The 23,664-nt window shown below is 37.8% G+C and overlaps 3 protein-coding genes across 4 annotated transcripts in view; 1 reads left to right on the top strand and 2 right to left on the bottom strand.

Moving 5' to 3' along the window:
* Positions 1 to 5,902, top strand: part of dok6 (docking protein 6) — a 57,604-nt gene extending 51,702 nt beyond the window's left edge. Inside the window, exon 8 of the mRNA XM_036522329.1 lies at positions 5,615 to 5,902. Within this exon, the coding sequence (XP_036378222.1) occupies positions 5,615 to 5,778 (164 nt within the window). The 3' untranslated portion in view covers positions 5,779 to 5,902. The remainder of the gene's footprint in view (positions 1 to 5,614) is intronic.
* A 3,463-nt stretch (positions 5,903 to 9,365) lies between these two features.
* Positions 9,366 to 13,478, bottom strand: cd226 (CD226 molecule). Of its 2 annotated transcripts, none has more exons than XM_036522544.1 (6): positions 13,401 to 13,478; positions 12,436 to 12,762; positions 12,002 to 12,340; positions 11,228 to 11,336; positions 10,710 to 10,764; positions 9,366 to 10,408 (listed from the first exon to the last, which is right to left on the bottom strand). In XM_036522544.1, the coding sequence occupies exons 1-6, from the start codon at positions 13,465 to 13,467 to the stop codon at positions 10,283 to 10,285; spliced, it is 1,023 nt and encodes a 340-aa protein (XP_036378437.1). In that variant the 5' UTR covers positions 13,468 to 13,478; the 3' UTR covers positions 9,366 to 10,282. The 2 variants fall into 2 exon arrangements, with proteins under 2 accessions (XP_036378437.1, XP_036378438.1); XM_036522545.1 differs by having other exon boundaries at positions 9,366 to 9,615.
* Positions 13,479 to 14,989: 1,511 nt separating this feature from the next.
* Positions 14,990 to 23,664, bottom strand: part of rttn (rotatin) — a 30,865-nt gene continuing 22,190 nt past the window's right edge. Inside the window, exons 41-49 of the mRNA XM_036522122.1 lie at positions 23,482 to 23,587; positions 23,025 to 23,122; positions 22,524 to 22,601; positions 22,031 to 22,157; positions 17,415 to 17,608; positions 16,343 to 16,610; positions 15,612 to 15,715; positions 15,209 to 15,278; positions 14,990 to 15,096 (exon numbers count right to left, since the gene is read on the bottom strand). Of these exons, the coding sequence (XP_036378015.1) occupies positions 15,014 to 15,096; positions 15,209 to 15,278; positions 15,612 to 15,715; positions 16,343 to 16,610; positions 17,415 to 17,608; positions 22,031 to 22,157; positions 22,524 to 22,601; positions 23,025 to 23,122; positions 23,482 to 23,587 (1,128 nt within the window). The 3' untranslated portion in view covers positions 14,990 to 15,013. The remainder of the gene's footprint in view (positions 15,097 to 15,208; positions 15,279 to 15,611; positions 15,716 to 16,342; positions 16,611 to 17,414; positions 17,609 to 22,030; positions 22,158 to 22,523; positions 22,602 to 23,024; positions 23,123 to 23,481; positions 23,588 to 23,664) is intronic.

Here is a 23,664-nt window from a genome sequence, read left to right as displayed (position 1 = left end):
CCGAGAGGACTGTATGGTGTATGTATATAAAGGTTTGGCCTCAGACCAGTCCGAAAATGTAGTTTTTTACACCAAATTCACAGAAATCAGTCATGACATCACAAAAAATGAAACTCCACTATCTGAAATCCCATTATCTGCTTTAATATTACATGACTTTGTGAATACACAGTTGCCCAAGAGTTGCTCAGACTGTTAAAGGAGAAGAGCAGTCTGCAATGTAGACTTAAATGTCTAAATGCTTTTGTTTATTGGAACTTTGATATTTGTAACTGGTTTGCTTTATTTAGGCTTTCTTTTATTGCACACCAGCTCCAGATAGGCCCACAGGGCTCTTTGTCTCACAGTAAAGGATGGAGGCTTTCCATCAAAGTGCCTCCTAGTGTTTGATCGCACACAAGATGAATTTGCTATCAGCTTGCTTAATTTGCTGAGTCATGCTCTGTTCGAGACTAAATACCCAGAAGCCCTAAAATGCAATTAAAGAACACTGTTTCCTATCCCATTGTGGCTTGCAGAGCTGTTATTTGTTTATTTTTTCATTCAGCTAATCTCTGTTGCTGCAGCATATTTGGCTCCTTAGAGGGATCGTGGATTGTGGATCCTGAACTTTCAATTACTGCATTACACAAATCACAAATGCATATTCCTGTGCCTGGGAAATGACATTTCACTCACTCTCCTGAAGGACCAAATATTTTACCAATTTGGATGCACATGGGTTCGATTCCTGAGTGGGATATTACTGCCATTCCCTTCCCCTCTTTTGTGTACAGTGTAGTGCATATCTAAATATCTGAGTGGGTATTGTTTGTAAAATGCAGGGTGCTCTGATAAGCAAATAAGAAATTGAATGCCAGTTTGTGTAGTTCAAAAAAAAAAAAAGAAAAACAGGTACACAAACAAAAAGCAAAATGATAACCTTGTGGGTAACAGACAATTGCGTAATTTGCTTAGAGATTGGAAATATTAAACAGATGTACTGCTCCCAGAAAAAAAAGGAAAAACGTGTACCTTGGTGGCAGGAAAACAGAAGCTGTGCAGTATTTTCAGAATTTATGCTTATCGCTGAAACAAGGTTAATTTGTGTGAACAGGGCAAACATTAGCAGCGTATAAGGAGCTGTCAATGACTAATGAGATGCTGGAGGCAGAGTGTTCCATACCTTACCTGCTAGCCAGTAAAACAGATAACAGGGCTAATACTCTACATTGGTTTGGTGGTATTGCAGCAGCAACGGTGACCAATGCAACACTGCTTGCACTAAAATGAGGCTGACTGAGATACACAGTGAGGAGTCGGTCGATCTACAGCGTGAATCAGTATAGCAGCGCAGGGCCACGGGACACAATGCATTAATCACAGTGCCAATAAAAACTAACATTTGTTCACCTGGTAATTATTTACTTCTGTTATGAAAGGGGCCATTATTTGAACTGTATTCCCTGTCACCACATGAGAGCCATTTTCACACGTAAAGGTGACTGAACTGAAGTTGTGAGGAAGCACGGCTGTGTTCTTTTTTTCCATCTCGTCAAGGGAAAACTGAGATGTTTTAATAAGGAATGAGAAAGGTGTTAATTTAAAGAAAGATTTAATATCTGTCATACAAAACTTTGTGTTCTTTATTTCTGTTTGTTTAAAAATGGCTTGGGACATAAGCATTTAAAATGTTCTCAGCCCAGACATTAGCAGAAATGTACTGATTATTGTTATCAAGTAATTATCAGATATTGTTATTACGCTGTCATTTCAGCCAAACCCAAGCACCCCAGGATATGATGGCTTCATAACCACTGTAAAGGCAATCCATAAGGCAATATTTTTGTGGAGTTTGATAATAATAGGTTTTATTCACTTTTTTGCCTTAATTCATGTTGTCTGAGAACTAAAGTGAATCATGTACAAGAGGGTATAAATCACATTGTCATGAATGATTTCTCATCACTAAGACTCACATTTTATTAGAACAAAATAAAGACAGACATGCAGACAGCAGTATGTAATTGAAACCTGATGACTGTCATTGAAAATTTTCTCAAGCAGTAAATTAAGTTTGACCTATTTGGACAGTGGCACTGACCTGATCAGCAGTTTTGTTGATGATCGTGTATAGCACATATGGAAACTTTTCTTCAATATGGTTATATTATTATGCAAGTTTTATGATGTAGAAGGTTAAAAAAAAAAAAGATCTAGGGTATTTTTAGTGCTAAAGACTGCTGAGGCGAAGAGATAAGTGCACTTTAAAGTTTAAAGTTGTGCAAAAGAGCCTTTCAGTTGGCCAGAAATGGGTCAATTAAGATGAGTAATTTCGCACAAGGAATAGAAAAGTACAAGAGTGCTATTTTTCGTGGGTTTTAATGTCATTTTGTACAATTTTCACCGGATGATACAGTTGTGCTAAAACGCAAAGTGTCCAACAGTTAACTGTTGTAACATTAGCAATGCTAATGCAGTCTAATCCTGTAGGAGCAAATGAGACGCATTGATAATAGAGGAGCTGGAGAGGGCTATTAGGGCCGGACTCCAGGCTGAGGGCTGAGGGCTGAGGGCTGTGCATTAGCACGGTGTAGCGATAACATCAGCCCACCTGCTAAAGTTACAGATGTGACTGTTGAATCATCTGGAGGTCAGACAGAGGGAAGACGAGGCTGTGTGTTCCAGTGTTTGTGCTTTCCACAATACAGCAGCTGCCTCGGTAGATAGCGGGACATGACCTTCCCTTTTAATGAAAAGGCAATGACAAATCACTGTCTGCCTCTCCCCAGGTGTGGGGAGGCTGGATCAGTCAGTGCTACACAGGGGAGGCCCACGTCCAAAGCCCCCTCACAACAGGGGGCACATTTACAACAGCAAGCCAGCTTGTTAATGGATGTACCGGGGTTTTTTGCTTTCTTTTTTTTTTTTTCCTTTAGCTGAAGTTGACGTACAACTTTGCCCCTTTGCTAAATTGGCATCCTAAAAGATGGTATTGTCTTGGTTGAGCAATGATACCGTTATGCTGCGTTTCGCTCCAGCCATTTCAGAAAACTAATATTGAACGAGGAAAGTCATCCTGCTTGTCATCAGATTGTATCTGTAGACTGCTGATTGCAAAAATCAATGATTGCTGATGAAATCTTTTTTTTTTTCTTTTAAAGAAGTACCCTTGCTGAGAGGTGTGTATGTCAAGACGTCCTGTATTCGTTTACACACCTAGGAAAGAGATGAATGGCGTATTCTCTTGGCATGCATGTTTGGTCTTTCTGGAGTGAGATAATGATGATTTTCAGTGTATCAGGCACTAATATCAACAGTGAAGCATACAAAAGAAGCCCCTACAACACTGCAAAAAAAGAAAACACTCAATGATTTCAGATGTGAGTATGGATGTCTGTGTGTAGGTGATTTTGCTTATTGTGAGGGCAAAACCAAAACATCAGGCAATAAGCTGCTGTTAAAACGAACAAGCTCTTACAAATGACGTTCAGGCTGAAGAAAGGGAAACGAGTTTATCTTTCGGTCTGTGGCCGCTGTGGACGTTGATTGTAATTGCTATTGTGAGTCAGCGCTGCGAGAGCAAGCGCGGCCCACCGCTGAGCGCCTGGCTCCTGCTCCATTTCCCCTCACCCTGTCCTGTGTGCTGCCAGCACCCATCATCCGGCACCTGGGAAGGCCTCTGCCGCTGAAAGCTGCAGCTTGACAGTAATTTCCAAGGTGACAGGGACATGTTTCACGCTGGGGAGCCCTGGCAAAAAGACCGTCCCTCCCAGTGATGGTCCTGGAGGTTCTGTTGGTAAAACGTTTGGCGAAGCGCTGTAGCGCGAGCGGCCGATCACGCAGAGAGGGTGTGCGGTGCGAGGGAAATGTGAGAGATTCCTTTTAGTCGTTACAGAAACCAGCTCCAAACATAAGTCATGATGCAATGGAAACGAAGCCTTCCTTCACTCTCATTACATGCTGTACAGCTCATTTGGCACAATGTGGATGCTTAAACATGGGATCCGGATTGTCTTGTACATTTCGGAAATTATTTTTAAAAATGTGTGCTGCGTTTATGAAAGATAAAAATATTGAAAAGGTACAATAACGGAGATGCATAATATCCTTGTCTGACCTTTTACAGCTCCGTTCTATATCCATAATTAATTATGTCAGTCACTAAGGAAATGTGGCCCTAATGTCTATTTTCCTCATGCAAAGGTATGCTCAATCAATGTGAGTAAGCATGCACCAGACTTTAGAATTCATTTAAGAGAGCAAATACACTTTCAGCTTAAAGAGAACAATGCATTCTTGGAGTCTCAACACTGTTCAGCTAACCATAGATTTTTATTTAAAGAAGCAAATTGACATCATTTCCTAAATATTGAAATACAGTATGTATACTTTAACATATACCGTAATACAATATAACAGTAATACAACAAAAAATAAAGACATGGATAAAAACCAGCAAGACAAAACAATGCATTTAACTGACAAGTTTATTTGACCAAACAGCAAAACTAATGGACAAGACATTGTGCATCACATGGTCCATCCTGGATACAAGGACTTTTTGGCAAGTAGCCTCATGTGTAAATAGATTTTGGCGTGAATTCAGTCCAACTTTAATGTGCTTTCTTCTTAAATTTGAGTAATGAAGGAAAATGTTAACTTTTTTCAAATACTTAAACACCATAATGAGCTCAGCAATTCAAAGCAATGAAAAAAATACTTGAAACACATTACTCAAACTAAAGAACAAATAAAGAACTAAAGTACATTGCTAACTGAATCTTTGCCCTGGTATTTTTGGTATGGTTATTATTTGAATATACTCTTTTGCACCCTATTTTCTTTTTCACTGGTTTTAGGTTCTCAACTTACAATAGCTACAGATTTGATTTCTATAGTTACAGTGCAGTGGCTAGATATTCTTCTGTGAACTTTTGACAACAGAATTATCTTCAGACAGGCCAGGGCAGCCAATGATATTTCTTGGCTGCTCACTACACGGTCATTTTCATTAAAAAATGGCTTAATATAAGATTAAACCTTTTGATAAGTGCACTCACACACACACACACACACACATCAGGGGGAGAGAAGAATTACGTTTGTAAGTGATTGGATAATCCTTGAGTACACACAGCTTGTAGAAGGGTCCAAGAGGGTTCACAACATGTTGTATGTACCAAGGGATTACTCCATCACTGCTACCTTGCACCTTGCTGACCTAACAGTGTTATTTATTTATTTATAGCTTTATTTATTGCTATTTATGGTTTTCTGGTTTAGCCCAGGACAACATCTCAACATATTACAGATAGGTGACAAAAAAAGTATTAAAAACAAGGTTACAATATGTTAATATTTCAAGCTGACTGAATAAATCTTCCAGATGATGATGCCATGTCATCATCTGAGTGGCATCATTTTATTCAGTGAGTCATGTCTCAGCTGGAGCCAACGCTGCAGGTGTGCTACCCCACCTCATGTGTTCTTACTCATCATTTGTAAGAAATGTATGGTTTGCATTAATCTTACTTTCCATATTCCTGACTACATGTAACTAGCAGCTTTGACAACATCACGGCAGACTGGGTGGGCGATATATAATGGAAATCATAATTTCTCTCTTTTACAGGACCAAGCTTGACGATGACACTCATACCCCGAGCGCAGACATTCCCCAGCTTTCTATCAGAGCAAAGTGGCGATGAGCCGCAGCCTCTGACTCAACACCAAGAACAAGCATTGTCTCCCTCTAGTGGCTATGGATTGAACTACACTTCTGAACACATCCAATGACATGTGCTGAAAGGCTGAAAGTTTTCATCAAGCCAAGACAGGACATTCCAATACTTTAGCAAGCTTATAGGAATAAAATGTATCCAATCATAATACTCATAATATTTGTAGAGCAACAACCATACTTGTATGTATTGTAGAGTATGTTTTTGGTACTTCATGGTTGACAACTGTAACCCTAGTTGGCACCAAATTCTGTATTTTTCCCCATAAAGGTAAAAGGTAGAAATAAATTATGACTGCTGCAAGTCCTTGTATTTATTACAGTAGCACTTGTTTTGAAAACCATAGCTTTCCCAAAAATTGAGCAATGTTATTTCTAATACATGCAATTTTATATAATGACATGTCACAAATGTATTCAATCACAGTTGATGGACAGACATCGAGTTGATCTGAATTACATTATAATTGCAAAGCAATGCTTAAAATTAAGATGTTTATTTTATTGATACATTATTGTCTCTCTGTCTGACAATGAGTCGGCTTTTTCATAATTGCTTAATTTATTCAGTTGCAAGTAGTCGACACCATATTTTCAACGTTATACTAGCTGCACCCATCATTTGAAAGTGGGCTTTTTTCCGTGGTCCAAGCTATCTTTCCACTTTCTGTCCAGACTGGACCTTTTAACTGTATGATTCATGTTCTGACACACCATCGTCATGGTGTATAATTTTATTAAATTGTTATAATGAGCCATATGAACAGATAACCCTTCCATCTCTGAATAGGGAACAACATGGCTGTACTGGCTATATCTGACATTGATAGGGTCAATGAACTCTGGTTTTGTCTGTCTTGGATAGAGGAAGGCAAACGGGCAACCCTAGGCCCAAACAAAGCATTTGCTGTTGTAGCATGCACAATCATCAGTAGGTATCTTATTTGTCATCTCTCGCTTTTACTGATGACAAAACATGTCAAAATAAGATAAATAAAACCAGTACTGAATGCCAAAATAAATATTTACATAATGGAATTAATACATATGAAACAAGTATACCAATCAATCAACTCTGAAAATACAGAGATTAGTGCTATTATGAAAGAGATTTCAACATTAATTTACATCATGATTTCATTATTTATTCATACAGTGCATCTGTTTTCTGTCAATCAAATCTAATCAAAATGGTATTGAACAAGACAATGATTCAGCGGTCTTAACGAAGCAGTGTCAGCCTATCAGCCATTCAAGTCAATCTGTGGCTGTGCACTCAAATGCCAGTTTAGCTGTTTCTTCTCAAATCATGCTTTTCTTCTGGGTGTCCCAAGAAATGTGGCAAAAATGTTTTTTATTCTGTTAAATAATGTTAATTTAAATTGCAGTTTACCTATTTCTTTTTAAAGGGAAAGTAGTTGCTAGCCAACTAGTCAGGTTGTCTAGTTAGCAACAGTAGCTAACTACATGGACATGTAATCAGTGTGAGTCCTGGTCAAACCTTTCGCTTTGTTCAGCTTCTGGGAGGTAATCTTATTCCCTTTCTCAAATTTTGAGAATGCTCCTATATTCTGCTATTTCATTGTGTTCCAATAACCAGTTACAAAGATATTCAGAGTTACTTTTTGTCCTCCTACAACTTGTTTTCCTGAATTGAAAAGTCCTGGAGCACACCAAATTGTTGTCTAGCAAGCCAATTGGTTGCTAGTTAGCATACTGCAGATAAGGTAACATTGCATACTGCAATAGTGTTTATAGCTAGCTGGGTAGGATATCTGTAGCTAGGTACTTAAGTACAAAATCACAAAAGGTGCCAAATAGTGAGAATTTGAGGGCCTTTTGAATATGAGACTCTATATGAATATTAATAATGTTTTAAAAAGTGGGATCCCAGCAAGCAGCACATGCTAGATAGACAGTATGTTTTGCTGCTGAATCCAAATAGCAAGCCATTCGCTAGCTATTAACAGTAGCTACTTAGACAGATGGCTGTCATAAGGAAAGAAATTGTATGGCAAGATAAGATCATTTCTATTCTGTCCCTTCAATCTCAGGTGCTTTTACCAACAAGTCATTGTTGATCCTGCATACTAGCATTAATGACAGAGTCCATCTTAAACAAATACTTAAATCAGGAAATAATGTTGAAAAAAGACTGAAATCTCTCTTTTTCATAATAGCATTCATTACCAGGCCTGTTGTAATTATGTATTTAAGTATACACACCCCAAAAACATGTAAACAAGTAGTAAAATTATTTAACGATACTTAAATTTCATTGATTTTATCTTGACAGGTTTCATACTCCAGTAATTCATAAATTAAAATATGCATTCAAATAAATACATATCTACACTACATCAAATTTATGAAGTGCCTTTTTAAACAGTCATGGTAATCTGTGCCCAAACCTACAGAAAATATATAACATACTAAAACAAGTTCAATAATGGAAATGTTTTAATACCAAATCTGGATATGTAAATCTGGATTGGATATAAGAGGACACCAACTGCAAAAGAGCATGTTTGACGACAGAATTAAACATAATCAGATCTAGAAAATCTAAGAGTAGTTAAGTGTGAAATGAAAACATTTGTTGCTCTACTAGTAACCCTCTAACATACAAGAACCCCCTTTTTCCTTTTCCATTTGTTTTGTGTATTTATGAGTACTCTTGTTAACAGATATGTACATATTTCCTGTTTGTCCGTTTATTTATATTTTAACACATTATATGTGAAAGAATTTAACCTGGACATAGGTTTGACTACTAAAGGATGTGCCCTTCTAAGAAAGGTTTTCAGTATTTATGTATGATCATTATGTAATCCAGTTCAAAAGAAAAAATGTTGAAGATCCAAATTTAGTCTGCCTACCTTGAGTATTTACAGTATGTAACACTATGTTACACTATTCCCAAAACATGTTTTCTGCCTGCAAAACAACTGTGTATTGTCAGTTCTTTTTACCTCTGTATACCATTTTATCATGTACGTTATGTTTGATTGTGTTTAGAGACTTTTTTAACATAGGTAAAAACTTCCTGATGATGTATTTTTGTTTTATTGTAACGAGTCTATTTGTTGAAATGGTCAGTACTGTTTATTTGTGTCATTTTATTTTTACCTCATGTTCAGACGAATTCAATAAAATGATTAGAACATTCGTTTTTGGTGAGCTTATTACACTACACTACATCCTCATGCAATTCCCTAATGTAAAAAATAAAACCAAGTAAGACTGATAAACTTCGCTTGAACCTGAGTATGGCAATAGTTGTTGAGTGTGAAACTTTCAAATTTTCCTCTTCTTGTAGCACTTTAGCGCTTCTGTGTTATAATTATACCTTATAAACTTGTACTGCGAGTATTCCCGCTGAATAATATTCTTCTCATGAAGGAAAAAAAAAAAAAAAAAAAAAAAAAACACCAGAGGTTCTTTGGATCCAACTTAACATAAGTGGCATGCCTTTTATTAGCTGTGCATCAGCGCAGTAAATATGTAAATTTAAGCTACATGAAAGACAAAATTATATCACAAAAACATATCTTGGCACTATTATTGTGCCAAATATGCTTTATAGGTATATATATATATATATATATTTAAAAAATCATTTGCTTCCAGTGAAGAACCCTGTTTTCCGAATGAACATTGTCAAATGAAATTGTCTTTTTTTTTTCCATCATCAGACAATGCAGACAAAACATCTCCAATCATTATTTTTTGTGTCCTGGTCCTTGTGGATTGAAGATGAAGCATTTGCCAGAGTTCTGTCCTTTGGGGCTTTACTGTCATTTCTCCAATATGCGACATTGTGAGGACCACCTCAAACACAACACAGTTTCATGCCTGAAACTTCCATGCTAGGGGTTTTGCCCGTGCGTAGCCTGCAAGCACGACAGTCACTTCCTCAGTATTTTGTCCCTCGCGATAGTTTCTCTTTCATTTCCACTCAGTGGATTTTCAGTTCCACCCCAAAGATAACTACAGCACCTCGCAGTCTCACTAAAAGAAAGACTTAAGAAGACGGCCTGCTTGTCTAATCTGGTTGTGTTTTGTTTGGGTGAACCAGTTAGAGAGCACACAGCATTAGAATCAATGATTAGAAAGTATTAGGTTGCCCACTGCCCACTTCAAGCTATATCTAGCAACACTCACAAGTGAGTATTTTATGAAACTGTACTGTCTTCTTTACCTTGTTCCCCCTTCCACTTGTTATTTATAACGCAAAGCTTAAATGACCCTCTCTTAATATCTGCCCTGTGTCACAGTAATTTTCATTTAAACAACACACCTTTGGAGGCTGATGGTAACTGCGAGGCTCCATGAACTTAAGACTTGTCCTCAGTCCTCAAGAAATCCAAATCGGAATTCAGAATATGACATCAGACAATGACATCATAAAAACAGGACGGTGCAGTTCAAGCTGTCCCCTGCAGTGTATGGGGGAGGGTGGCAGGGGCACACTCCAGCAAGTATAAGTTAAATTTCCCTTAAACTCATTCCAATAGTAATTATGCCTCAGATCTGTGAGGTATTGGAAACATTGCGACATTAGGTCTTCCTCTTGGTGTGACGTGGCAGACTTGGAATGTTGGCGTACACTACGTCGTCTTCTACGTGCTTTGTTCGTTTATTCATTCTGTCATAAACAGCTGCTTGTTCATAGTTGTTGAGCAGCTATAAAGACAGACATCGAAGAGATAGCCATTTTTTAGTTTTTATTGTGATTAGTGGCAAAAAAAAAAAGTGTCCAGAGCTACTGTGGTGTTGCTGTTTCTTTTTGGCCATCAGTGGACATCTACTGAGTAAAGTACCTCTGTGCTTGTTTATGCTTCTGGAAGCTTAATCATCAATTATCCATCAGAGTAACTTATTAGTACATTAGTCAAGGTTAATAAGGCCTTTAGCTTTTTTTCCATCTGGCTATATATGAAAAGATAGATCATTGAATGCAATGGAATATTTATTTCATATTTACCCGTCTTTGAATAGGGTGTTGCTTGGCTCTACTTCTTGCCCTCCTGTTCTTCCTCCTAAAATAGAGCATGGTTTAAAACATTATTTAACATCAAATACTTCTTGGTGGGTGAAAGATTGTCTTACAGTGGAGCATACGCTGCTTGATTACCAGGCTCTGTGAAGGACAAAGAAGTATAACCCCTCACTGAGTAAACACGGTGCACACCTTGGAGACAATCTTGACATACAGCCTACAAGGGTAAACTCAGAAACCATGGCCAAAAGAACATTAAATGGGTGGGCCCAGTTTCAAATGTATGGTGTGGAGATCAAAATCTCTGTGAGTCTTGTCAATAGCATATTATTTGACGTGCCTTGATGAGAAAATGCTAAATAATGCTTCCTGTATGTATGCCATGGCAACTATGGCTATGTGATTAATTTGTAATATAAAGGTGGAATCATTTCAGTATAATAAAAAAGTAATTTTTATTATCATAACCACAGCAATATAAAAGTAGCTGAAGTAATACATACCTGTACCAGCAAACTGATGTAATGACCACAGTTAGGAATACAAATCCTGATACGCCACCTCCAATATAAATGTACATGTAGTTCATATGCAGGGGACTTATGGAGCTGTCTGTTATGGAAAAAAAGACCCATCTCAGATTTACGCACCTGTATTTGTACAGGTTCTACTTAAGATGAAAACAGATGTCAATGGCGTTTGTATGTATGTACAGCTAATGTAACTTGCACTTTGCAGTCAGCATTATAGTCTCTTTGCTGATACCATACAACACATGGGTATTCCTTCCATATTATGCCTCTAAATTCTCTGAGCAGCTAGCCTCAAATACAGTATTTCCAGGCAAGGGCATGGACCTTATGCACTGTACTACGCAGAAGTATGGGGGATTTTCCGATACATCAAAAAACAATGAACCAATGATGCAGGCAGTAGGAAAAATAAGTCCCACCATAGTACCCCACATAGCCCCACAAAAGAAACTGTCTTTACCACATCCTGTGAGATTTATCTGAACTTCTGTGAGACGGCCACACAAAGTGTCACTAGTTTACTGCTAACAGGTAGCTTTCTTTTTTCTGCCTTTGTCCTGTATTTAGCACAATGCACTACTTCTGCATAACCCCCAAACTTGATAATGAAGCACAAAAATACAATCTCTTTTAGTTAAAATGAATTTATAAATAAAATTAAAACGTGACCACCTTCAAATGTATTTCAAACATTTAACCAGCCCAGTAAAAATTTCCTCTTGTGTGGTAGGTGTGTTTTCTCACCTTCTCTTGGAACAGTCACAGAGACCGTCATGGTCTGATCCCCAGCATCAGAGCTGAAGTGACAGCGGTAAAGGCCTCCATCCTCCTCTGTCACGTTCATCAGCTGTAGGCTGACATCCAGCACATCGTGGCAGTTGACTGCCACTCTCTCTCGGTAGTCCGCACCCACAAAACTCCCATCCACCACATTACAGAGGGCTATTATGTCTACGCTTTTGTTTCCCACTTTCTCAAAGGTAACTTGGTATACCGTGCCGTTATCCACATAGTTACACCGTAGTGTGAAAGTGCTACCCGTTTCAACAGCTTCACTGTAAGGTGTCGTTGGGTCGATGTCAACTGTAAAACAACGTGAAAAGGAAGGGTTATTACCAGGGAGAGCAACAGAGAGAAATGCGATTTGTTTAAAAGAAAACAATGAGGCTGTGTTGTACCTGACTCTTTCACAAGTATGGTTTTGGTCCATGATCCCTTTGGAAATGTCTGCACAGAGCAGTGATAGAGGCCGGTGTCATTGGCCGATGTGTTATTGATGGAAATGCTTCCGTCCATTGGGGATGACCTGATGAACCCCACTCTTCCATCATATTCTTCAGACAGTGCTACACCAAACTCTGGGTGAAACACAGCAACATGTTTCTTTTGTGGCATCTTCATCCAGGATATCATGCTGAGGTTTCCACTCCAAGGACACACACATTCCAGAGTTATGCTGTCCTTTAGTTTTACAATGGAGTCAGCAGGTTTGTCTTGGATGGCATCTGCAAAATGTAGTTTTGGTACATACTTTAGAGTAATATTTCTTAATGAAAAAGACCCATTTAGAAGTGCTAAAGCAATTCACAATCACCAAAATCTGAAGGACAACTCATTTGAAATTAAATTAAAAAACAAAACAAGAGACCTTGACTCAAAAAAGTAATCGTTTGGTATATTATTTTAACCAATAGTCATTTTAGAACCTTAAAATATTTACATCGTAAATACACAACACACACAAGAGTAACTACTTTAAAACAAAATCATCATTGGTGCTTTAGCTGTAGTTGAAATGTAGTCCAGGGTGTACAATAAACCATTCAAATCTGAGTTGAACGTCTCATGTTATCACAGTATGTGCAGTGATGTGTTTGTATCCAACATTAAACCGTTAAAATTTAAGTCCTAGTAAAATGATAATTTAACACACTATGACATAAACCTTTTTTTTTTTTTTAAATTCAGCTCATAAAACGAGGACACACACCAATCTGGGTTAAAAGCTAGAAGCACGCAAGTCTTATCATGAACTATGGTGGAGACTGAAACTAAACACATTTTAGCTCCCTTCACATTCCCATACATGCTACTTTAGTCACACGCTTTCGGTTAGCATTTATGTAAAAAACAGAACTTTTACCTTTCGTAAAACCCAGCAAAATCACAAGTACCATGAAGTACCAGTAATCCTTTTGTGTCGCCTTCATCGTACTCCTCTCAGCAGGTCAGAAGGAATGAATACAGCATTGATGAGCAGGGAGCTCCAACCACCACTTCCTGTTTGCAGACACTACAAAACGGCACTTCAGCCACACTGGTGTCCCATTTGTGGAAAAGTAGCTTCTCAGACTGCGTCAGATGGTACGTATTGTAGTGCTCCACATCAGTGTTGTCGCTTTTTTTTTTTTAACAGCAGTATGATTTCCTGATGTAAAAGCACATTTTAACCCATAAAGTCATGGCAAATTTATTAATGAAGGCATAAATGAAAGTAGTCCCAATAGCACCAATCAAATATAAATAGGGAAGATTTATTTTGAGCCAGTACATTAATCCACAATAAAAAAATGTAATTATGAGACAGCATATCATTCCAACATTACATTTGTCAATGTACTGAAATAATTATACAATCAAATACACATTCACTATCACAAACATTATCAAAATCTTACATTTTTACAACTTCAGCTCCTCTGTTATAACAGAAAAGGTAATTCAGGTTATCAAAAATAGAGAATCTGTTCATTCATAAATAACAAATACAAACATTTACATTCTCCAAGATGTGTGCGTGTGGAAAAAACTCCAGAGTTTTGAAATTCATTTTTGCCTGTAAGATGATGCTGAAATTCAATTCAGACACCAAACAAATCAGGTGCAGGAATGATATTCTATTATATTTGCCTTTAGCCATAGTTCTGCCAGGTAACATAGATATCGAAGCCCATTTCCATCACAAAAATATGCCAAAGTGTCCTAAAGACATTTTCTGAGCTAGCTAGCTGACATGCCCACAACACATATTGGACAAAATACATTAAGAGAGAGTTCACAAGTAATCTGGCATTGCAAACTATGCTGTTACGCCAGTGATGAGAAAATATTCATGAAAGTGGTAATAATCAGACCCAGGTTCTCTTTAATCACAATAAGTTATGTTACGGCTGGACAAGTGCTGCACCTACACCGCAGGCAGCTTTGTGGTACTATATTGGTAAAGTCTGATATAAAAATATATATTTTATTTCAAAGCCAATTACTCTGCTGGCAGCCAACACTGTGCTATTACAGGAAGTAACTGTCACGTGAAAACCCACAGCGTATAGTAAAGTTTTGCTAATCAGATAGCTAGTGTTTTGGGGGGTGGAGGAGGATAAGTGAGGAGATAGCAGAAAGAGGGGTGAGGACAACAGCAGGAAATCCTGATAAACACCACACTCTTTGATATTCTTACATCTATAACCTGACTGTGCACTGATGCGTATTTGAGGTAAATGAAAGATAAGTGCAGAATTGCACTCAACTGAAGTAAAGGTCATTATTATTTTTCCATGCACAAATAAATGAACACAAAAATAAAAGATGCACACAGATTTTTAACTAAATACAAGTGCTGTCATGCACTTGTTTTTCTGTACTTGTACTATTTATTTGGTAATATTTAGTTATTTGTTCTCCACATATTCACAGATGTACTTGTTGATATATTTTTAATTTTGACAGGTTTAATTCTCCATCTTTCTGAAATATTCAGTTATTTAAGAGATGAGTCAGGTTTTCAAGGCACTTCAGTAGATACAATTTCAGGGGTTCACCTTTGCTGTGTTCCACTTCTGTAAATAAAAAAGAGAAAATGACACTGTAACAATCAGGTATGTGTAATAGACGGTTAAAGGTGGTATGACAGTGATGCTGACTTAAGAACTGTATGTAATGAATGCCTACCTTTTTTAGTTGAGCTATACGCCTCATCCACTTTAAATCTGACAGAGGGACACTTCAAAGTCACCTTTGCCTTAGGACAAAAAAACAGGTATGAAAGAGTTAGACACAACTAAACAACATTACATTATAACAAAATTGCGTCCTGTAAGGTGCAATTATGTCAACGCATGCTCGAGGGTCCATCCTGACAAGGCTGAATAGAGTTGTGAAACATAAAGGATTACCAAAGATTACCTGTACAAGGACTGCATTAAACTGTAATTTTTGGAAATACCATGCAAATCAATTGCCAACATTGCAGGCCAGTTTCTAAATAGTGGATGCAACTGTTTAATGAACCAGGAGAGATTCAGTGTGTGCAGTCTCCCTAATGATAACAGGTCTCTAGGATTACCAGGATTACCTTCTGATTATTGTGCAGGAGTGCCCACAGAGCTGCTGCTCCAATCGCACGAATGTCGAGCTGCTTGCTCTCCAGACAAGATGCCAAAATCCCGACTGTTTTATCTGAAAGAGCATTTATAGATTCTGATCAAACTAAAACTGACAGGTAGGTCAAACTCACCATGTTTACTTTTTAAAATCCCATAATCAAGTGTTTAAAAAGTCAAGATTTTATTGAAAACAATTTTTACACACATTAACGATAATTAGGTAGATGAAATATCTGTATGAAAGGAGAGTTGTGATGAGCAAGGGTTCTTGATAACAAACACAAGTCAGGCCTTATCTGTGCCCTCACACACAACAACAGAGCAAAGCTCACATCTCGTGTTTCAAAATCTACACAATCTACACATCTACACTTTTGGTTGTTTTTATAAGTAGTATAAGCAAGATAAAATATAGTCACCAGCAGCAAATGATCAGAATTCTACTTCATACCCAACTCCTACATTACTCATCTCAAAAAACACAACACAATATGCACGGAAAATATTTTGAATCATTTTAAATAGTTGCGAAATTTCAATGTACCTGAGTATAATGACAATAAAGATCATTCTATTCCATTCTATACAATTAAAATGCCAAATTAAATCAACTGAACATTATTTTATGGACAAAATACTGAGAACCAACACATACTTCTGTGGTTCAAAGCTGCACGGCTGTTGCTGAATGCACACTTACCGCTGGCCAGGACTTTGGGTTTATTTGCAGAACTGAAGCAGATGTTGTGCAGAATGAGCAGAGCAGCCGGTTTGCTGTTGTGGCGTCTGTATTGTGACATTTCAGCCAGCAGCTCCAAACTGCCATTCATCTTCACTATGATCTGCTGGCCATCTTCACAATAGGACAAGTTCAGCAGCACCTTCAACCACAAACTCATTTGCAGATTAGGGCTCTTTGACCCTGGTTTTGGAAGAGGCAGCGACAGGAAATACTGGAGAAAATTGCTCTGGAAAAAGGGGAAGAAACAGAAACTCTTATTTTTGTTGTCATATTGAATCTATAGATAGAGATGAACAAAAAGAGCACACATTTGACATAAATGTATTCACAGTTAAATGATGTATAATTACAGTAGATGTGCCAACAATTCATTGCCCTGGGTCCAAGACCAGTTCTGACACTGATGCAAAGAATGTTTTTCTTAAATATCACCCAGGATTTGACAGCATTCACTAGGCTAATTCTCTCCCACATATGGAAAATTTATTCAGGATAGAATATACACTGTTACAAACTGCTTGTTTTGGCTACAGTTTTTGCATACAATTTCACTCTATGGGATGACTTGTCTCATTTTGGCACATTTATTGTTCATACCGTCTAGATATTTGCAAAATACTTTTTGTCAATCAGAGTCATAAGCCTTGCATATTACGGCCACTTAACACATTTTTCACATGTCAAAACCTTTTGAAAGCATTCACTAATTCTCGTCACGTTTGGCAAACTCATTAAGCACGCACTGTAGATACAGGCAAAGTGCAGATTAAAGCTCTTCATCACTGGCTATGCACCATATGATATATTGCCACAATTTTGTGCAGGTGTTTGCACTCACAAGGTAAATTAATATTTGCCACATTATCTTACCACCGTCCCTGGACAGACCATACCTTCAAGTCCATATGTTTAGCTTTAGATCCTTGGTAAATTCTAGTTCACAGATTACGCAGAATTGATATGAAATGTGTGGGGGTACTGTACATTAGTCACAAAGAGTGCCACAGTGGAGGGACATGTGATGCCTTACCTTCTGTAGGACCCCTTTGCAGTCACGGGATATGGCAAGGTTGGCAAGCAGAGAGAAGGCCAGTTGCTGAACGGTGCCGTTTTCGTGGGCTACATGGGTGGCCAACTTCATGACACTGTGCATCAAGGAGTTGCTTGCTGGGCCTCGTGGTAAAGAGCCCTGTCCTGCAGTGTTCCAGCAAAGTGAGCTGCAAGCTGAAGCAAGAATGTACACAAGAATATAAGAAGTTTAATGATGAGAACATCCAGCCCAGCTACGGTACACTTGTAGCTTTGTCTATAGTCCTGAGAAGGGTCTCCAATACTTTCCTTCCTTCAACGTCTTTGAACTACTACAAGAAATCACACCCCCTACCAATTCTACCAATAAACAGATGTGTGTATTTAGCTTACTCATATATAGTAGGACAGTTTTTACTTTGTGAGAAAAGACTTAACTGTTCTTGTTTCAGTTAATATATTTACTTTATGATATTTTATGTAAATTATCATTAAAATGACTATCATTATCTAAAAGATCTGTAAAAATTATAGTCCTATTCTGTAGTTTCCAATATACAAAAAAGAAAAAATGTTCATGACTGTCAAGACAGGACAATATTGTTTAAAGTTTACATAAGGACATTTCCAGATCGCTACAAAGCCCCAGAAACCCTTTGCTCACAATAATATTAAACTGCAATATGCAACAAAGAAAAATTATCTAGTCGGTCAAAATATGTAGAAATAAAGCCTTTTGTACTACTATTATTAGACTATCATTAAAAAAAAAACTAATCAGCACTGTTCTCTGGACACAATGTCAAGCCTGTGAAACTGTTTGGAGTAGGAGGAGTTGAAAATGGTAGCAGTAGTGATTATAGAAAACAGTTCAGCAGCTCCATGAGTTTTTAGCACAATGTATACAACATCAGAACAGACTGCCTAGCCCAGCTATATAGACAGCTTTGTTGGATGAATGGCTGGTTATCATATATTATTTAACTTTATACATCCTGAGAAATGCTCAGTCAGCTCCTAATACAGTTAATTTGCTAGCGACACAGTGGATGTAGAAAGCAATTAATGTTAATGTTAGCTAGTCAGTGAACAGACCTCAGTAAGTACTCCCATGAATATTTGTTAATCTGCAATCATAAATTTTAATCCTGTGGCTCAAAAGCCATTTTATGGTCATAGGTAGCTAGCCAGTTCGCCACTGAAGGGTCATGCTTGCTGTATTTGTCATTTAGTATCAGTTAGCAAGCTGGCAAGCTATGCTACAGTTTAGAATCATATGCAATAGATATCAGACCTGACAAAACAGTAGCGCCTGTATTATTCTCCCATGCGTATACAGTGGCATAAGTTGGGCAATGTCATAACATCCTGTGCCACGCAATATACTAAGCCACGCTAATTTTCAATGTAGCAGCTAGCTAACTAGCAGGTCACTGTAATGCTTACCAGCTGATGCACAGTAAATCTGAGTTCAATTATCATCAACCTGTTAACTATTTTACTCTGTACACGCTTACCATGAACTGACTTGATGTTGTCTAGTGATGACAAATCAAACTAATCAATCTTTCATCAGTTTAATTCTAGCCACTGTGGCATTGATCATCAATAAATGTTCCAATCAAAAAGCTGTTAAAAAAACACAGTAAAGCAACAAGCAAAAATAATCACCACAAACCATCTTAAATAAGTTAATGGTTTCCAAAACTTGCTCATGACTGTGACTCATGACTGTTTTTTGCACATCCCCAAACAAAATTAAGGGATAGAAAGCGACGTCATTTAGCTTTGACTGAAAAGCTGAATGAATATGAACATTTGTCAAAATCAGAGGTGTAGAGATCTCAGCACTGATCACAGGTAGAGACTGTCCCTGAGCTGAGTGTTTAGACTTGTATCATTTACCCTACCTATATTATTGATTTTCTTAATATCAATACTATTGTCATTTTGTAGTCTTCCGGTACAGGCAAACATGTTTTATCTGTAAGTGAGAACTGAACTTTTCATGGAATAAAAACATTAAAATATGGCCTTTCTGATTTAAATGACCATCAACAACAATACATAATTTAAAAACAGACTGTCCAGATTTCCATAAAAACTAGATTAAGGTGACTATATACCCTATATACCTAGATTGAAACTATCAAGCTTGGTCTTGGGTCAATCATGGGTCTCTGACTGCACCATAAATTCACACCATAGGTATGAATTTCACATTTTACAATGAAACATTCTTAAAAATTACAATATGTCCTTTCACCAAAATTAAGGCGAATACTTTCTTTCTCTCTTCACAAGTAGTCTGTCACCAACCAAAACCAGTTGTGCTACCATTCTCTGCACTTTTTCCAGCTTACATGTCTTTTCATAGTGTGATCACCAAAACTGAACACAATATTCTGTATCTTGTCTCCTGAGAGCCACAGAAAATAAACATTCAGTAACATAATGTGTCAACAAGAAACTGTGGTTTTCTGTGGACCTGGTAAAGCACGGTCCACAGAGAGACGGCCATGAACGGAGAGTGATAAAAACGTAAAAGGGCAAGCTAAAAATATACACTGGACAGGAAGTGTATAATTTTTGCTTGCTGTAGTGAGCGTGTGTGGGCTTATTTTACCTACCCACAGACAACTTCCATGACAACAATGAAAGCATAGAACCTAGAAAGAAACTGCTGGGCAGCTAGACAGAAACAGTTGGTGACCTTGTGTGTCCTGGTGTAATGTAATTTTAGGGTAGCATCACCGACCAGCGGGCAGCACCGTATGGCTCGGAAATCATTACCAAGTCCTCAGATGGTGAAACAGTGATGACACCATGATAACACAACTCCTTGTTTTCCAAACCTGTGTGATGTGTCAGACCCAATTCACATTCAGTAACCTAGTTGTGTATTGCCAGGATAACCTGTCGAACAATCGTTTACGATTTTTAAACTGGTATTGTGTGTACCAGGCATAGGACATAGACATAACATCCATATCACCTCCTTTTATTATTTAACATTTTCTTTTTTTATATTCCACAGTATCCTGCTCACCTTTTTTACTGCTTCAGTGTAATGTCTAGCTGCTGTCAGATTTGTCCACTTCAAATTGTGTGCACTACTTTAGCAGCCCTGTTAAATGCAAATGTCTAATATTCTCATTGCCAGCGTTCTGCATTTCAAATGTCCCTGTATTATTTCAGTAGCTTCCAAAGTCACACGGTTGTTGAGTATTTCAAAATTTTCATAAAAATAAAAATTTTCCTCATAAAACACAAATAAATACTTAGGTTTGTGAAAAAAGCGCTATGCTCCCACTCATTAGATATTTATGTTGAGTCTGAGCATCCTGGAAATACCCCTTTTGGCAACAATGAGATACAGTCCTAAGGCAATTATGACTCTGGTAAATGATATCAGCTTTTATTAATAACAGAAGTAATGCATGCAAAGCACATAACATGCATTTTAAAAACCTAAGTATGAAAATCAGCAACAACACCAATTCAGAATATGAAACCTACATCAGTATATTAGCTGTAAAGTATTTGTTTAGGGTAAACATTGCTGATAAATGGCCTAAACTGCTGCAAGAATAATAGAAGACCAACAGTTAGCCAATTTCAAAACAGTCCAAATAGAACATGAATGAACTGGTTCTTGGTTGATGGTTATATGAAGGTTGATGAACAGCAGAATGACACCCTCAGTGGCAAATTGTATTCAATGCCACATAATACTTTAAAAAAATCCCTGTGTCAAAAAGGACAGATGATTTCATTGTTCTTTTAAATCATGACAATTCCCAGTGTGAAACCATTCAAGCACAGGACGCAAATGACAGATACTGCGGTATCGTGCGAGTGAGGTAAAGGGTGTAGATAATGCAACTGAACTGCGTGGTTCTCACAAAATGTCACAGGTGCACCCACATCCTGCATTGCGTACCTACTACACTATTTTCCATGACTTCACCGACAATTTTGACTCTACATCGTGTATGAAATGCATGAAAGACAGCAAAAGGCAGTTCACACACAATGTCCTTTAAGACTCAACAGAATCTAGTATTTAAGCATTATGTGTAGAAGATAATGCTTAAATACTAAAAACTAGTAAATAAACTGGATTTAAATTGCACGCCTGAACTGAGCTTCCATACAAAGTCACAATACATAAAGCGTGTTTGTATTTGTGGAAGTACACTTCTGAAGTCAAACTTGAGTTCCGGCTCTAATCAAATTTACATCTCATTAATGATGGTGTATATATATATATCATCTCTGTCAAAATACCAGTTAAGTTTAGCATGCTCACAAACTATTATCAGCACTTCTGTAAAGAGAAAAGCTCATTATGCTCCGATACTGAATCCGCCTCTGGTTTACAATCAAAGTACAGTGATGCAGAGAATGATGACATTAGCCCTATTGTGACTGGCTGGCTGGTGAATAGCAAATGGCAACGCGTCAAGAATGGCCAGCAGTGGGAACAATGCTTCCCACACATGAGGTATGATTCAATCGTGTAACTGACTGAACACTGGGAAAAAAAACAGACATGGCATACTGTAGATATGACATATACTCATTCTATAAGATGAAGAGGCGATTTCAACTCACCTGTGGTACAATGAGCTGTATAGACACAGAGTAGCTCCAGAGCTGCCTCCATTCCGGGGTCATCCAGCAGAAGCCACGGCCAGACGGCATGCACAGCGTGCGCCAAGCGGGAGTCAGTCGCTGCAGTCTGGGTGGGCATAGGAACAAACTCAGAGTCGCACACATGACAGCGAGTCTGCTGCTGTGTTAAGATGGTATTCTCTAAAGAGAGAAAAATTTAAAAAAGGATACACTGGACACTGCATGCAGGTACTTAAGGTGTAAATAATGATCAGGTTTCACGGAAATGCCCCACAAGAGGGGTGGTTGTGATGTGGTCCAAGGACCAGTCAGGGCCTACTTATTACCCCAATCAATCAATCAATCAATCAAAATCCAATACATCCATTTATCTAAGGCGTGGTGTAAAAAGGTCCATAAAATTTAATACATATCACATTCTACATAAATAATAAAATAATTTTTAAAAAATTAAATACGTTTTAATACTTACTTTGCATTCACAGTGATTAAAAATGGCATTTCTGAGTATTTGCATAACCATTTTTAACTCTCTCATGCAGCTCTCCTCCTGTTGGCACAGGAATAAGATATTAAACATGACCTGTGGTGTAAAGGGAAGGAACAAGGCTTGTAACCTTAAGTTTGCCAATTCTATTCCTTGGTAGGGCAGTGCTGCTGCACCCCTTGACAAAGTACTCAAACCAAATAGACTCTGTTCGGCCATAAAAAGGGACAACATGCAAAACAATCAAAGCTATGTACATTTCTCTGGAAAAGAGTGTCTGCTGAGCAACTCCAATGTAAAGACAACTACGGCATTTTTCAGTCAATGAAATTATGTTTTTTCATGTCTAGTCTTGAGCTCCTGAGCCAAAAACATGGCCAAAATGCCCAGCTCTGCATCTGTTTGGCCCCATGAACCAAAACTACTCCAAACATCAAACACATTTCTGAGCCACTCAGTATTCATCAAGATCAGCCCAATACCCACCCTTTTCTTTTGTGGCGCTTTTCCAGATTTTAAGGATTCCATGTGGAGCTGTGCATAGATGTGCTTCATTTGCTCCACTGAGCTGTCAATCAGGCCAACTGAGGGACAGAGAAGTCACTTTCAGTTTACACACACCTTTGTTTACACAGTAATACACTACATATCATCACATTCAATGAAAATTACATGGGTAATTATTATGTAATAGGTTCTACATAAACTAAAATATACAGCACACGACAAAGAATAGCTCCTTCTTAAATCTGAAATTCTTCATTAGTGTCACTGTATGGGAGGCAACATTTTTTTTTTTTAACTGGCTGAAAGCACTTCTATGCAAATTGTAGAATGCACTTTTGCATAGAAGTGCTTTGTACTTCTCTACAACAGTACTTAGTATATTTTGCATTATGTACATGTACTATGTTCATTAAGCATACTGAAGCTGAGGCTCTACCTTTCAGGGCATGGCTTTGTGCACTCGGACTGCTCGCAAGCAGAGACATGAGAGCTCTTGCCGTAACTTTCTTCAGAGGATCTTGAAATGTTTGCTTCTCAAAGCACTAGACATCACACAACAGAAAAGCATAGGTGAAATGCACAGCAGCACACTCCCTAAACAACCTTATTAATATTCTAA

This window comes from Megalops cyprinoides, chromosome 2, assembly GCF_013368585.1.
Source record: "Megalops cyprinoides isolate fMegCyp1 chromosome 2, fMegCyp1.pri, whole genome shotgun sequence".
In the NCBI taxonomy this organism is placed as follows: Eukaryota; Metazoa; Chordata; class Actinopteri; order Elopiformes; family Megalopidae; genus Megalops; species Megalops cyprinoides.
Note: the sequence above shows the minus strand (reverse complement) of the source record. Positions and strands in the feature narration are given on the sequence as shown.

Bases quoted from the DNA above. Each gene is read 5' to 3' on its own strand.
- cd226 (XM_036522544.1), bottom strand. From the start codon at position 13,467: ATGAAGGCGACACAAAAGGATTACTGGTACTTCATGGTACTTGTGATT. The intron at 12,341-12,435 runs GTACAACACAGC...GTTGTTTTACAG, and splicing joins CATACTTGTGAAAGAGTCAG to TTGACATCGACCCAACGACA. The intron at 10,765-11,227 runs GTATGTATTACT...GCTCTATTTTAG, and splicing joins ACATCAGTTTGCTGGTACAG to GAGGAAGAACAGGAGGGCAA.